Below are 13178 nucleotides of genomic sequence, written 5' to 3' on the forward strand. Positions count from 1 at the left end.
CCTTTCAGGTGATGTGTGTAAATGTGTATATATTCTTTAAGGCTCTATCCCTCATTTGATCTCCCTCAGGATTCCTTCAAGGTCACCAAAAGGTTGTTATAGTTTGGCAAAATGTCGCCAGATGTCTGCCTGTCCTGCTCTTGTCACCAAGACTTTTTGTACACGTTCAAAGTTTTCTTGTAACAAGGGCAACGTCTGGCAATCTCTGGTGGCATTTTGGTGACAACTGGTGACATTTTTGCGACCTCTGCTGAACTTGAACGAACCCTGAAGAGATCAAAATAGCCACTACCTTTGCGGACACTTGCCAGCATTTTCTCCCCAAGTGGGATAGGGGCTTTAGATTTACTACTGTCTATATTTAAAAAAAAAAAAAAAAAAGCGCTTTGTTTTTAATCATCCTCTCTTTCCCCTCTGTAAAAGAAAGTATGCATATATTTTTTATGTCACATGGAAGATGGATTATTTAATCGATTTAATTACTCTGATCTAGTTGACAAGTTTTGCTGAACTAAATTTTTGGCAGGTTTAAACTATAAAGGTGGTACATATTGCTTAAGTGTAAAAAATGAAAGTCAAGCGTCTTTTTTTGTCAAAGGAATTTACTGTATATTCAATTTATACTCGCCTTATTTCTGTTTTTTGTAAAACATGTTTGCCGGGGAAAACACTTCAAAACTTTAAAAGCTTTCTGTAACGTTGTTAAAAAAAATCTAGATTGAATCATATTAAGATTTGTCTGGGATTTGTTCTGGGTATCTTCTAGCATTATGAAATGGAGTAGCATTGCTTTTTTTTTTTTCTCTATTTGGATGGTTCTCCTTTCATGAGTAGGTCTCAGATACTGCTTCAAATTTCTTCAAATTTAATTTTGTTTCTCCTTTTTTTTTTCTTTTGGCTTAAGAGTACCTCATCAGGCCTTACACCGGGGAACACTTCATTCGGCAACACCAGGGTCTGTGATGCCAATGCGCCTGAGGGTGAGTGTGTTATCTTTGCTTGTAAGGTAGCAACTGTCTAATAGTAAGATGCTGCAGCATCTCACTGTACATTATCAAAGATTCATTCTTCACAAGTTGAGTGTAAGAAAGCACAGCTGGTGTACAACAGAACCATTTCTTGTAGAACACTTCAGCTATCTTTATTGCTATCAAATATTTATTATGGAGAATAATAACAAGGACAAGCATTTACTAATGTGGTATGTAACCTCTTGCTGTCATCATGCCAACACTTATTACAGCACATCAGTCACAAAAACACAAAACTGCACATCTTAGCAATTGATTTTTAAGTCTATATTGTACACCTGAATAATGGCTCCAGTCACACAAAATGGTTATGATACAATTGCTGTTTCAAATTTCTAAATTCACGTTATACTGCTCAAAGTAATTACTTACTTGCATTGCCCCACATATGACCTTAAATGACATCTAAGTTTTAATCTCTTTTGTTTAATATCCACACAAAACAGTCCCACTAATGTCTTTATTGACCTTGCTTTGTGCACTGGAGTGCGGTCATATAGGAACAGGGAAGTCTATACAGTGCAGTCGGAAATTATTCACAGCGCTTCACTTTTCCCACATCTCATCCTCTCACAGCCTCATTCCAAATTGTATTAAATTAATCTTTTCCACCAAAATTTTACACACAACACCCCTTTATGACAGTGTGGAAAAAAAATAAATTCACATCCTTTGCTATGAAACTCAAAATTGAGCTCAGTTGCATCTTTTTTTTCCACTGGTTATCCTTGAGATGTTTCTAAAGTTGATGTAAGATTGATGTAAGATGCAATGTAAGATTGCACAGTTGACCGTTAATGTCAGAACACAAACACCAAGCATGAAGTCAAAGGGATTGTCTGTAAACCTGCAAGACAGGATTGTCTTGGGGCACAAATCTAGGGAAGGATAAAGAAACATTTCTGCTGCTTTGAAGGTCCCAATTAGCACTTCCATTATTTGTAAACTTAAGACATTTGGACCAACCAGGACTCTTCCGAGACCTGGCCGGCTGTTTTAACTGAGCAATTGTGGAAGAAGAGCCTTACTCAAGGAGGTGACCAACAACCTAATGGTCACTGTCAGAGCTTCAGTGTTCTTCTGTGGAGATGAGAGCAGTCTAGAAGGATAACAATCTCTGCAGCAATCCATCAATCAGGGCTGTGTGGTAAAGTGACCAGACGAAAGCCACTCATTAATTAAAGAAACATACTAGCCCATTTGGAATTTGCCAAAAGTCACCTACATGACTCTCAACTCGTCGAGGTCCAAGTCTGTCTCTGTGCTGTCCGATGCCTCAGAAATGACATCGGCTTATGCGAAAGCTCGAACAACACTGCTGATAGGTTATCCCAACCATCCACAATCCAATCCACAAATGGATTCGTTTATTTTAGATTCTCTCGCGGATGCTCAATTCCCTTGTTCATCCACTTAACCGATAACTTGCAGTTTAAACTGTGCTTTGTAAGTGTGTCTGTATTTTTTAGGTGCCATTTTCAGGGGTCTATAGCTACAGTAAATTGATGTTTTGCACAATATACATACCGGTGCTATTTACCGACTGGGGACATGCCTTTAGCGTCCTCTTTCACGCCCACCCTTCCTCCCTTAACGTCCACATGCTCTCCTCAGTCACGTCTGCATTCCACTCTAATGTCCACATGCTGTCTTCAATCACATCTGGTTTTTCTTTATATAACCAGCGTGTCGCCAGGAAATTCTCTGTCAGTCAAGTGCAGCACTCATCAGTCACACAACAACATTTAAAGAATTTGGAATGATAAGTTGATAATAGAGAAAATTTAAGACTCTTAAGTGTGCCTTATGGCCGTGAAAATATGGTATATTTGATAATTGGCTGGGCTCTTTTCCTTATTTTAAAGTGTTTTCCTTTCAATCTACATACCAAACAAGGCAGATCAAGAATTTTTTTTATTACATTTAAAATCACACTCTTTTCAACACATAAACTGTGTATTTAACTCTTAACTAGTGATTCCACTGTCACATGCATTGATAAAGCCTTATCCAGTGAACCAAAACAAGTTATTTACTTCTTTAAAAAAATAAATAAATAAAAATAAAGCAGGCCTTTTCCATCACTGAAAGGGACGTTATGATTTGTTTAAACTAATCTTGCCTGTATTTGCATTGATTTTTCTCCCTCTTGGAAATTAAAGCAAATAAGCTTAGGACAAATAAATGATCTGATCTGACTCTGTCAAATAAAAAAAACAAACTGACATCAGTGTTGACTCTCTAGGTACATCAAAGTCCTCAACAGTGCTTGTTATCTTAGTGAGTGCACAACTACAGGACAGGATTCAATGCATACAAGATACAACATTGCATATCTATAAGCTCCTCCAGTCCAAAAAGAAAATACTTCATTAAAGTGAGAGGTTGTACAAAGTCTCTCAAATGAATTCATAGCAATGAGACACATGTTTATGGCCTCATTGCTTCTGTCTCGTTGAAGTCACAAGCTCTTATCACTGCTGTATAACATTCCCAGTTCATTTATCTTGACAAAATCACAGCAGATACTTTATATTTACTACTCTTGTTTAATAGTGTTGCATTGTTGTATGTCAAATTGCCAGGAGTTAAAAAAAGAAAAGAAAAGCAAATCGTTAGAATCCATCCATCTGTCTGTCTGTCCATCCATCTGCTCATTCATTTATTTTTACGTTTTCTTTAGTAGAGTTGCTATCCGGCTTTACTTATGTATTTATATATTCATTCATTTGATAGATTTGTTTGTTCCTCTGTCATATACGCTGTAAGGGGTTTGATGATTTTCTACTTTAGTTTTTTTTTTTGTTATTATATATTTTTCTTAGGAACTGTTATATTTGCTCAGAAATCTAAACAAAACACCATACTTTACTAACCATACTAACAACGTAATATTTGCCTAGAAAATTTAAACAAACACCACTGTGTATTTTGGCCTTTGTTGCACTTGCTGTTTGGCATGCGTAAGTTACAGTAGGGCTGGAAAAAAAAATAGACCAGAAGTCCATTTCATCAGAACATCCATTCATGACCTACTGCATAGTCAGGGTCTGATCGCAGGGGCAGCTTAGACTTCCCTCTCTCCAGCCACTTTATCCAGCTTTTCCGGTGGTTCCCCAGGCGTTCCCAGGCCAGCCAAGAGACATAGTCTTTAAGTTTCCAGCATTTTACGGGTCATCCCTGGGCACCTTGTCCCGTTGGGACATGCCCGGAGCATCTTTCCAGGAAGGAATACTAGTAGGCACCCTCACCAGATGCCTCCTCTCAATGTAGAGTAGCAGCAGGTCAACTCTTGAGTTCCTCCCTGATGACCAAACCTCTCACGCTATCTCTAATATGAGCCCAGACACCCTGCTGAAGAGACTCATTTCGGCCGCTTGTATTCAAGATAGTGATCGTTTGGTACTCTCTAAGTACTAGACTATCAGCCAGAAGTGGCCGCTGTGCCCAGTAAAGGGTTAAATTATGAAAGGAAAAATAGTTCACTGAAAAGCAGCAACCAGAGGGTTCAAAGCGTTTAGATTCGAGTCACATTTTAGTATATGATTCGGGAATTTCTTTACTTGCTATGATGTGTTTAGGAAATGTGTTACGTTTTGATATAATTCATTATTATCTCTTCTTTTTTTTTTTTTCAAGAGCTCCTTTTTAAGCTTTCACCTGCCATTTCCAAGGGAACTGCATTTGAGGGATAATGGAGTTGTTGGCATACTTTAAGAGTGCTTTGTTGGGAAAAACACAAGCATGCCAGTGTCAGCGGGACATATTACGAACTGCCAACTGTAGCTGTGCTGGGTTTTGATGCTAAATTAAATGTAGATGACCTAACAATTTTATCTTTTCCCTACATTTGAAGCATCAGATGCAGAGGCAAAATAAAATATCATTACAACACAAATGAAAAAAAAAAGTTTGTCAAATTAGGAATTTAGTGAAATTGAATGTGTTTGATTAAATGTGTGGATGGGGTAAAACTACATGTATATTGAAAAAAAACAAAAACAACTTTTTGGGAGGATCTCTACATATCATTGCTTTTCACCTTCTGAGGGTAAGACATGACCTTATGCTTCATGCTAGAACAGGTTTTCACTACATTATTCATTGTTGTTGATCCCGCACAGTGTATATCTGGCTCGTGTATCTGTAATGATCGCTCCTCAGCCAAGAAATGATCTATCCTCGGTGTTCTTTGTTGTCATCACTTTAATGCCTCCATCATCAGCTACTCCCATTTTTTTTCTGCATTTTTTCTGACATCCCTGAATCATTTTTGTCACAATATCCATTCATATTCTTTGAGTTGACCGTATATTCAATGTTTGAAATGCATCTATGCCCATTTATGCCAGCTGAATTGGCTTGTTTGTTTTCACAACATTTGTACTGTAAATCTATTTATTTATTTTAGTTTTTAAAAAGAAAAAATGTCCCTGTCATTTCTTTTCTGTTTCATAGCAACTTTACATTTGCTAGCATAGTGTTTAAAGGTTTTCGGGTGAAGCTGGTTGTTATTATCATATTGAAAATATCAAGCAATTTTCAACCTGGTAAGGGAGAGGCAAATGCCTTTGGCCCAGTTGTTTTATCTTAAAATCGACAGACATCCCCTCACTTAGAATATTCAAATTCTTGTAAATTGAATTACTTGTGGAATTGAAATGTGTAACTCACGTGTCTGTTTTAGATTTTGCACAAAGAGTAATATTAATTTTATTTTTTACGGGGAATAATTAATGCTGTCAGAACAAAATACAGTATTTCTTATTTGGACATAATGATATAATTGCAAATAGTCATAAGTGGGTTTTTTTTGGTGTTGCCTAATCAGGTTCTTACATCGATCTATTATCTTCCTTGACCACTGAGGACCATGAAGATTTTAGCACATTCATTCAGTTAGTGTCAGTTATAGAACATAATGCAAACAAATGAAATGAAGTAGACGGTCAAACCAAGGCCCATTAGATCACCTCTATATATTCAGATTAAAAATGTCACTTCTAATTATATTGGGTAATTGCTAATCACAAAAAGTTGAATACATTTCAAATGACTTTTTAACATGAATATTTAAATTTGATAATCACACTCCAAGTTTGGAAGAGTTATTGTTGGAGTGACGGTAATATAAATCTATATAATCGTGTTTGATACAATACCATTTATGTCTACATAAGTTAGGGTCGCATCCCCCTGATAGATGAGCTTGTGCCCGTAGGTGCACACATCTTAAGTACTGAACTTGAATTTGAATGGAGACATGGGAGTTGTCTATAATGCACATAGGGAAGTCCTCGCCAACATGTGGCTAGTCAAGGTGAAATTACCTGTACTCACGAGCCGCTCTGTGCTCATCTCGGAGTGCTTTAATGACTCCAAGGTGATGCGGGTCAGTAGTGTACATCATAATATATTTCGGCAGGCCGCTGTTGTGAACCATCTGCAAGTCCCACTCGGAGTAGTGGGATTTCAGGTGAGCAGCTGGATAGCTGCAGATGGCTGAGGTTCTGGTGAAAGTTAGGTCACTGAGATGAATACAGACAAGCTTTCTCAGAGGTGTCATAATGTTAGTGGTAATTGTTGTCATTCCTTCGCAACTCCATAGGTTCCAGTCATGGCATCTGACAAGTTTTGGTTAACAGCTTCAACTGATGTATGACTATGTCATAATGTTTTACAAGAAGGTATACTCAGTTTCTACCATAGTTTCTGTGCGGAGATTGCATGTTCCTTCCATCCTGGCGTGGAACACGGGGAGAACATGTAAAGTCCACCTCACATGCCTTGTTAACCAGGCTGTCACAGTCCCACCCTTCCCTTAAATCATATACCGCTTTTTTTTATTTATTTTTTTGGACTTTAAGGAGCACCGAGTTATAAGGCACGGTCTCATTGTAGGTCTCTTTCTTTGAATATTTTAGTTATATAGGGTAATAATATGCATTACTGCACATTAAGAGAAACAAACCTATACAGCAAATAAGTCAAACGTTGACCCAAATTCAATCTCTATGCATACTATAATTTGCACCTGATTATTTGCACCTTTTTATGAAAAAAGGATGTACTTGTGGTGCTCAAAGGTAAAAATATACATGAGTTTTCAATATGCATCCACACGTTTTTCATTTTGCTGATTGCATAAAAGCAACCTTAAAAAAGCTCTGTGAAATTATTTGCTGAGACAACGTGCACAACCATACTTGTCAGGGGGGCCTCATTGACTGCGGATCCTTCCCTTTGTTGTGTCATATTACATGTGTCCTTTTCTTGGTCAGATTACGGTGGATCTGAGTCAGTTTTGTAATTTTCCAGAGTCAATACCGATGAATGGTCATTCGATCCATCATTATCTGAACAATTATGTATTTGATTAAGAATCAGCACAATTGCTTCAAGAAAATGACACACATTGAATGAGAGAGGAATGGAATGAAAAGCTGCAGCCAAGGAGGCTGGGCCACGTCTCTGCCCCCTCCTGGGCGTGTGCATGTGGTCTGAGCAAATCATTTCATGGAGCTGTTTTAAGATTGCATTAAAACAACCGGCAAAACTGAAAACACATTAGGGTGTGTTCTTATTGATGAACCATTTGCCTAAATCCTGGACTGCAAGCCACTACTTTTTCTCATGTTTAAAATTTGCAGCTTTTATAGGGATATGGTTACCTGATGGATTTTTTACTGCGGCACATCAATCAGTCAATACATTCACCCTGTCTCGTCACATCAACCAATGAAATTACCAAACACATAAGTACTGTACAGTATATGAACAAGTAGTGAAGACACTACTTTAACTTTTAGTTTCAAGTGGAATCTTACTGCTTTGTGTGTGAGTTTACCTGATGTAATATTTGGTGTTTATTCTTAGGTTATTTCAATGAGTCTGCTCCTTGTGAAATAATGTATATTCCTTAGCTGAGCTAAACTTTTGTGTGACATTTTAACTCATGTGAAGTCATGCACCATGGATGTTCAAATTGAAGTTTTATCTGACATTAGAGGTGTATTTTTCCCTAGAAACTTTGGTGGAATTCGTAATGCTATGATGATAGGAGCACATTCAACTTTCGAAGTAGCGTTGTATTCAACTTCATGAATAATTGATGGGTCGCTCTGAGTTATTCCGGTGGTGTCTTGTAGCTCAGTCAGGGTCTCATTGTGCTGTTCATGGGGTTCAAGTACTGTGAGTAGTTGTATACCAATGTCACAGAGAAGCAGAGTTAGTGCTAATGCTCTTACCTCAAATAATACGGCTCAAATGTATATACAGAATGTTGTGTTTTTCAGTGAGCAAGTCCATTAGTTGATACTCTTTCGGCGAAGAAGGTTCTTTTATGAATTAGAGACCTGCTTTTGGTGTTTGGTGCATGACATTAGGTGACATGGCTACCATCGACCAGTAATACACAAAAAGAGAGAGTAAATTATCTCGAGAATATTTTCTGTGCATTTGAATTGATAGCAGTGTCACAAAAGGTACTGCGTTTTATGACGAGTAGCCCATTTGCGATTAGCTCAGTTGTTGATTTGTACTTCTTTCTGATTATATTTCTTTTTTTTTTCTTTAGCCATTTTATTGTGCATGTTGTAAATCACATTAATGGTGGAGAAAAAAAAAACGTAACGGTTTACACTCGGTCTCATTCATTTACAAACGGTCTCATTCCACTTATACACCCAAAACTTTGTGTTTGAAAAGGAGCGTCTACTTGTATAGGTTTTGAGGTCCAACTCTAATTACTAGTTGACCGTTTTTACTGAGAACACTACTGTAAATGTCAGCTGAATTATTTTGAAGGATGCGCTTGTGCTGTAGTTGCATTGATATTGATTTACCTTGATCCTTTGGTTCAAGGTACACATAACCTACAGGAAGACTGTATTCATTTTGAATGAATAAACTTTGCCTGTCATTTTTTTATATCATGATGTAGTAGGTCTTAAATGTCATTCATAATGGTCTGATTTAGATAGGACTTAAATGTCATTTGTAAAAGTCTAGATTTGGTGAGTCCTGAAGAAACCCTGTAACATAATAGTCCAAAATCAGTTGAACCGTCCGAGAATGAAAGGTTCTATTTCCAACCCGTAACCTACGCTAAATCATGCTTTTACCTTTTCAGTGAGTGACAGTGCAGAACTTCTCTGCACATTCATGCATTCATAAGTCGACAGTGACATGATTTTGCTCTTTTCCAAGACCTACTTGTCTTTTTTACTTATACTAACAGAACATGCCATGCAGCAACCAGTGTTGGGTTTTTATGTGAACATGTTTAGCACTTGTACAATGAAAAACATGATGTGAGGTCACTGTTTAGTTTTCATCAATGGACCTTTCAGTAGTCCACCTAACAATTGTTGTCAGTCAATATCTGTTACTGAAAGAGGAAATCTATTTGACTGTTTTCTCCTATTTTGGCTAATTACTCAAAACTACTGTAAATGACTTGTATTTAAAGCATCCACATCCTCTCAATGAAAGAGTAACCTGATTATTGAGTATATTGAGAAGATTGAGTATTGAAGTATGTGTGCGAATGCGTTCAGCAACTCTCTGGATAATTTGTTGGTTCTAAACAAATTTGTATGCATTAAATATGTACGGAATGTTTTATTTGTATTTCAGATCAGTGCATTGTGACCAGATCTTATCTTTTCCTCCACAAGTTTTGGTTCTTCAGTACCATCTACTACTTTGGGAACTGGGCTTTTATTGGGGTAAGTATTTTTTTCTCATGATATAATACTTCTATTGCAGTGTGAAAATCATTCGGTGGGGATAAATTTACCTTTTAATCATAAACATTGTAAAACTGAGCTACCACACACAACAATCTCAAATAAGATGAAAGGTGTTTACAATCTGGAGTATCATATGAAAAGTGTGATGGATTTTGCATACTATAAAGCAAATGCTCAGGAGGCTAAGACGCAATCTCAACCAGCAGGTCTTAATTTTAGAATACCCATGTAATGGAGGCACTGGCAGGCTTCTTATCAGAAGATAACCCTGGATTTTGCAAAAAAGTTAAGCACACTACCCGGTTGTGTGTACCTTCTATTAGTTGCATATGATTCAAAAAGAGTAGCTGTTTAAAGTGACAACCAGTAGGTTCTTCCGACATCTAGTTGGTTTTGAAGCACGCGCATTTCTACAACCAATTGCTTCAGCGAGAGAGAGAGAACACACCGTTGTTTTCACTGGACAATAGCACGGAATCTACAAAACATGGGTAAATATTTGTCAACAAGAGCTCTACACTGGATTTGGCCAAATATTTGGGCGTAAAGTCAGTATCTGTCAACAATTACCGATATTTCCTGAAGCGTCAAGTAGGGCTGCACATTTAATCGAATTTTAATCGCGATCACGATGCTGCCTGCCACAATTAATTAAGCTCATCCTCGGCAACATTAAAGGTTAAAAAGTCAAGCCCTTTTTTTGATTACAAGTCAAATCAAGCACTTTGTTATCCTACCACCAGGAGGCAGTGTTTCCCACGTGTTTGCATGACAAAAGCCACCGTAATATATTATTTACCCAGTGTGAAATGACATTGAGTTTCTCACCTGATTCCTAATATATACAGTGCTATCTGTCAATTGAGAACCATGATGAAAAGTCCGACTGGCAAAAAGTTGGAATAAATTCAGTTTGAAATGACCGAAAATGACATTTTGACTGCTAATTGATTAAGATTTGCTTAAAAGTAAAAAATAAGCTTGGTTTTTAAATAGGCCTATTTTTTTTATTGGTTTGCACTCAGCAAGTAACTTAGCGATGTTGCCCTGTGTGCCAAGTTTTTGCCATGTCTTGGGAGGTAAATTTGTTTTTTTTTACTATTACTTATTTATTTTAGTTTATTATTATTACTTGTAAGTAACCCCTTGAAGCCGTGTTTATATACTGTTTGTTTAAAAGAACGGCGATAAATAGACATGTTTGATTGAACTTGATGAATAATCGTGATTACAATATTGACCAAAATAGTTGTAATTATTATTTGGGCTATAATCGTGCAGCCCTAGCATCAAGGTAAAGTCTTGTTGTATCGTGGTGTATTCACTTATGACATTTTCTTTTTGTGTTTGGAAATTTAGAGATAAAATAAACTCCCAAACCAAAGTTTTCCTCGTACGGCTTGCCATAGCTAAACATGGCGGCCTCCTGTCTGAGCGGTGCGCCCCCATGTAGTATAACTAGTATTTACTATGATTATACTAAAAAATGTTGATGTGATAGAACAGATGTACAGGTATTTGTATTTGAGGTTTTTTTTTTTTTTTTTTTTAATGAATATCTTTTTTTCTTCATCGCTAGATGTCGCTCAAAACAATCCCATATGCCGAGCACATTTGGATAACATCAACATATTGATTCTTGAACATCTGTCTTATCCATCACGGTCTTCTGGTTATTAATTCCTTGTATGTGGTGCAGAGGACACTCCCTTTTTGTTCATTTGCCTCCAAAATGCTCCCTTGATCCATTTCAAGACAAATACAACCCCATTCATTAGCTCTTTGCGTGGGTAATGCACAACTTAAGTCATTTGAATCAATGCGACACACCCCAAACACACTTTTAAATCATGCACATTGATCATTTAGGTAGCTTTTTATTTTGCTGAACACATCCCAGCCAGCATTTTCAAATGTGTGTGTGATTTTTTATTTTTTTTTTGCTTAGGCTTTCCTCATTGGCCTGGTGGTGTCATGCTGCCGAGGGAAGAAGTCTGTGATTGAAGGCGAGGTGGAGGCCGATGACTCAGACGTCAGCGATGATGAATATGTGCACTGAGGTTCAATACGCACGCACCCTGGGATCAGCACATCCAGCCATAACTTAAGGGGACTACAAAGTACAATTTGGCAAGTCATTAATTTGCTTCCATTTTATTTTATTGCTTCAGTAGGAGGTCTGCTCCCAGACAAGATGACTGACGATGTTGGAATTCAAAGAATGTCCTCCATGGCAACGCACACAGACAGCAGTAGAGATTAGGACAAAGCTGACATTCAGATTGTGCGTTTTAAATTATGATTGCTTCCGAGTATACAAATCATAATGTTGATATAGATGAATGATAAACACAATAATTTATTGAAACAGAATGAAAAAGCCAAGACATTATGTGGGTCCTTTGTAGCTTACCTAATTTTACTGTTGACAATTGGCCACCAAATAAATAAAATAAAATAATAATAATTTTAGGTCCATACCATCAGTTTCAAAATCACTGCTCTGGACTCTTTAAACCGTTGCTCATCTCCTCTAAAAGGTTCCGTTGTTTTTTGTGCTAGTTACTGTATCGAACTAAATGGACCTGTTTTGTAGCTTTCGTTGAAATAAACTGTTCTATATTGCTCTTTGATTTCCTGCTTGTTGCCACCAACAATCTTACATTGTTCAGACAGCACGTGTTACTGAATGTGTTTAGCTGACCATCAAGCTTTCTTGTTTTCACATGACATGCAAAGGCATATGCTTTCTGTATTATATTGACATGGGGAAAAGCAAAGTAAATCAGCGTAACAAGAACCACTCACAGTTCATCAAGTGTCACTTTTTTTAGTTGTCATTGCATTGTGTTTCTTATGAAAACAAGTGACTATTTTTGATTCAAAGATGGATCCGCTAATTGATTTACACTATAGATATAATTTTTATTTTTCAAATAATGGCGGTGCCTCATGAATGTGCATTGCTATGATGGGCACAAACACTGGTTTGAAGTTCAATTACGATCATGTAACTTTTTTTTTTCCCCTTTGGAGGATAGTCTGTTTATTCATTGACATGCTTTAATCAACTGCTGTGACGAATGGTACCAACTTTGTGCGTACATTAAAGAATGGTACATGTATTTCAAGAAATAAATTACTGTACTTCAAGTATCAATTGTTTTTATTCACATACCATAGTGAGAGGTGTCCAATTTTTATTCAACGAGACACTTATTTTACCTTAAAAGTGTTATCCATCCATCCATCCATCCATCCATCCATCCACCACTTCAGGGGTCACCAACGTGGTGCCGGGAAGAATCAAATGAGTAGCCTGCAGGCCTGTTCTGCAAATAGCTCACAAGTGATAGAACAGTGTGATTTTCTAGGAATGTTACAAACAATTACA

The 13178-nt window shown here is 37.2% G+C and overlaps 1 protein-coding gene across 1 annotated transcript in view; it reads left to right on the forward strand.

The window, feature by feature from the left end:
- The window catches only part of lmbrd1 (LMBR1 domain containing 1), a 54140-nt gene extending 41203 nt beyond the window's left edge, over positions 1-12937 (forward strand). The window contains exons 14-16 of the mRNA XM_088421109.1: positions 905-980; positions 9669-9760; positions 11733-12937. Coding sequence (XP_088277235.1) covers positions 905-980; positions 9669-9760; positions 11733-11843 — 279 coding nt within the window. The 3' untranslated portion in view covers positions 11844-12937. The remainder of the gene's footprint in view (positions 1-904; positions 981-9668; positions 9761-11732) is intronic.
- Positions 12938-13178: the final 241 nt, after the last annotated feature.

This window comes from Hippichthys cyanospilos, chromosome 8, assembly GCF_059441005.1.
Source record: "Hippichthys cyanospilos isolate Australia breed blue-spotted pipefish chromosome 8, RoL_Hcya_1.0, whole genome shotgun sequence".
NCBI classification, from domain to species: domain Eukaryota; kingdom Metazoa; phylum Chordata; class Actinopteri; order Syngnathiformes; family Syngnathidae; genus Hippichthys; species Hippichthys cyanospilos.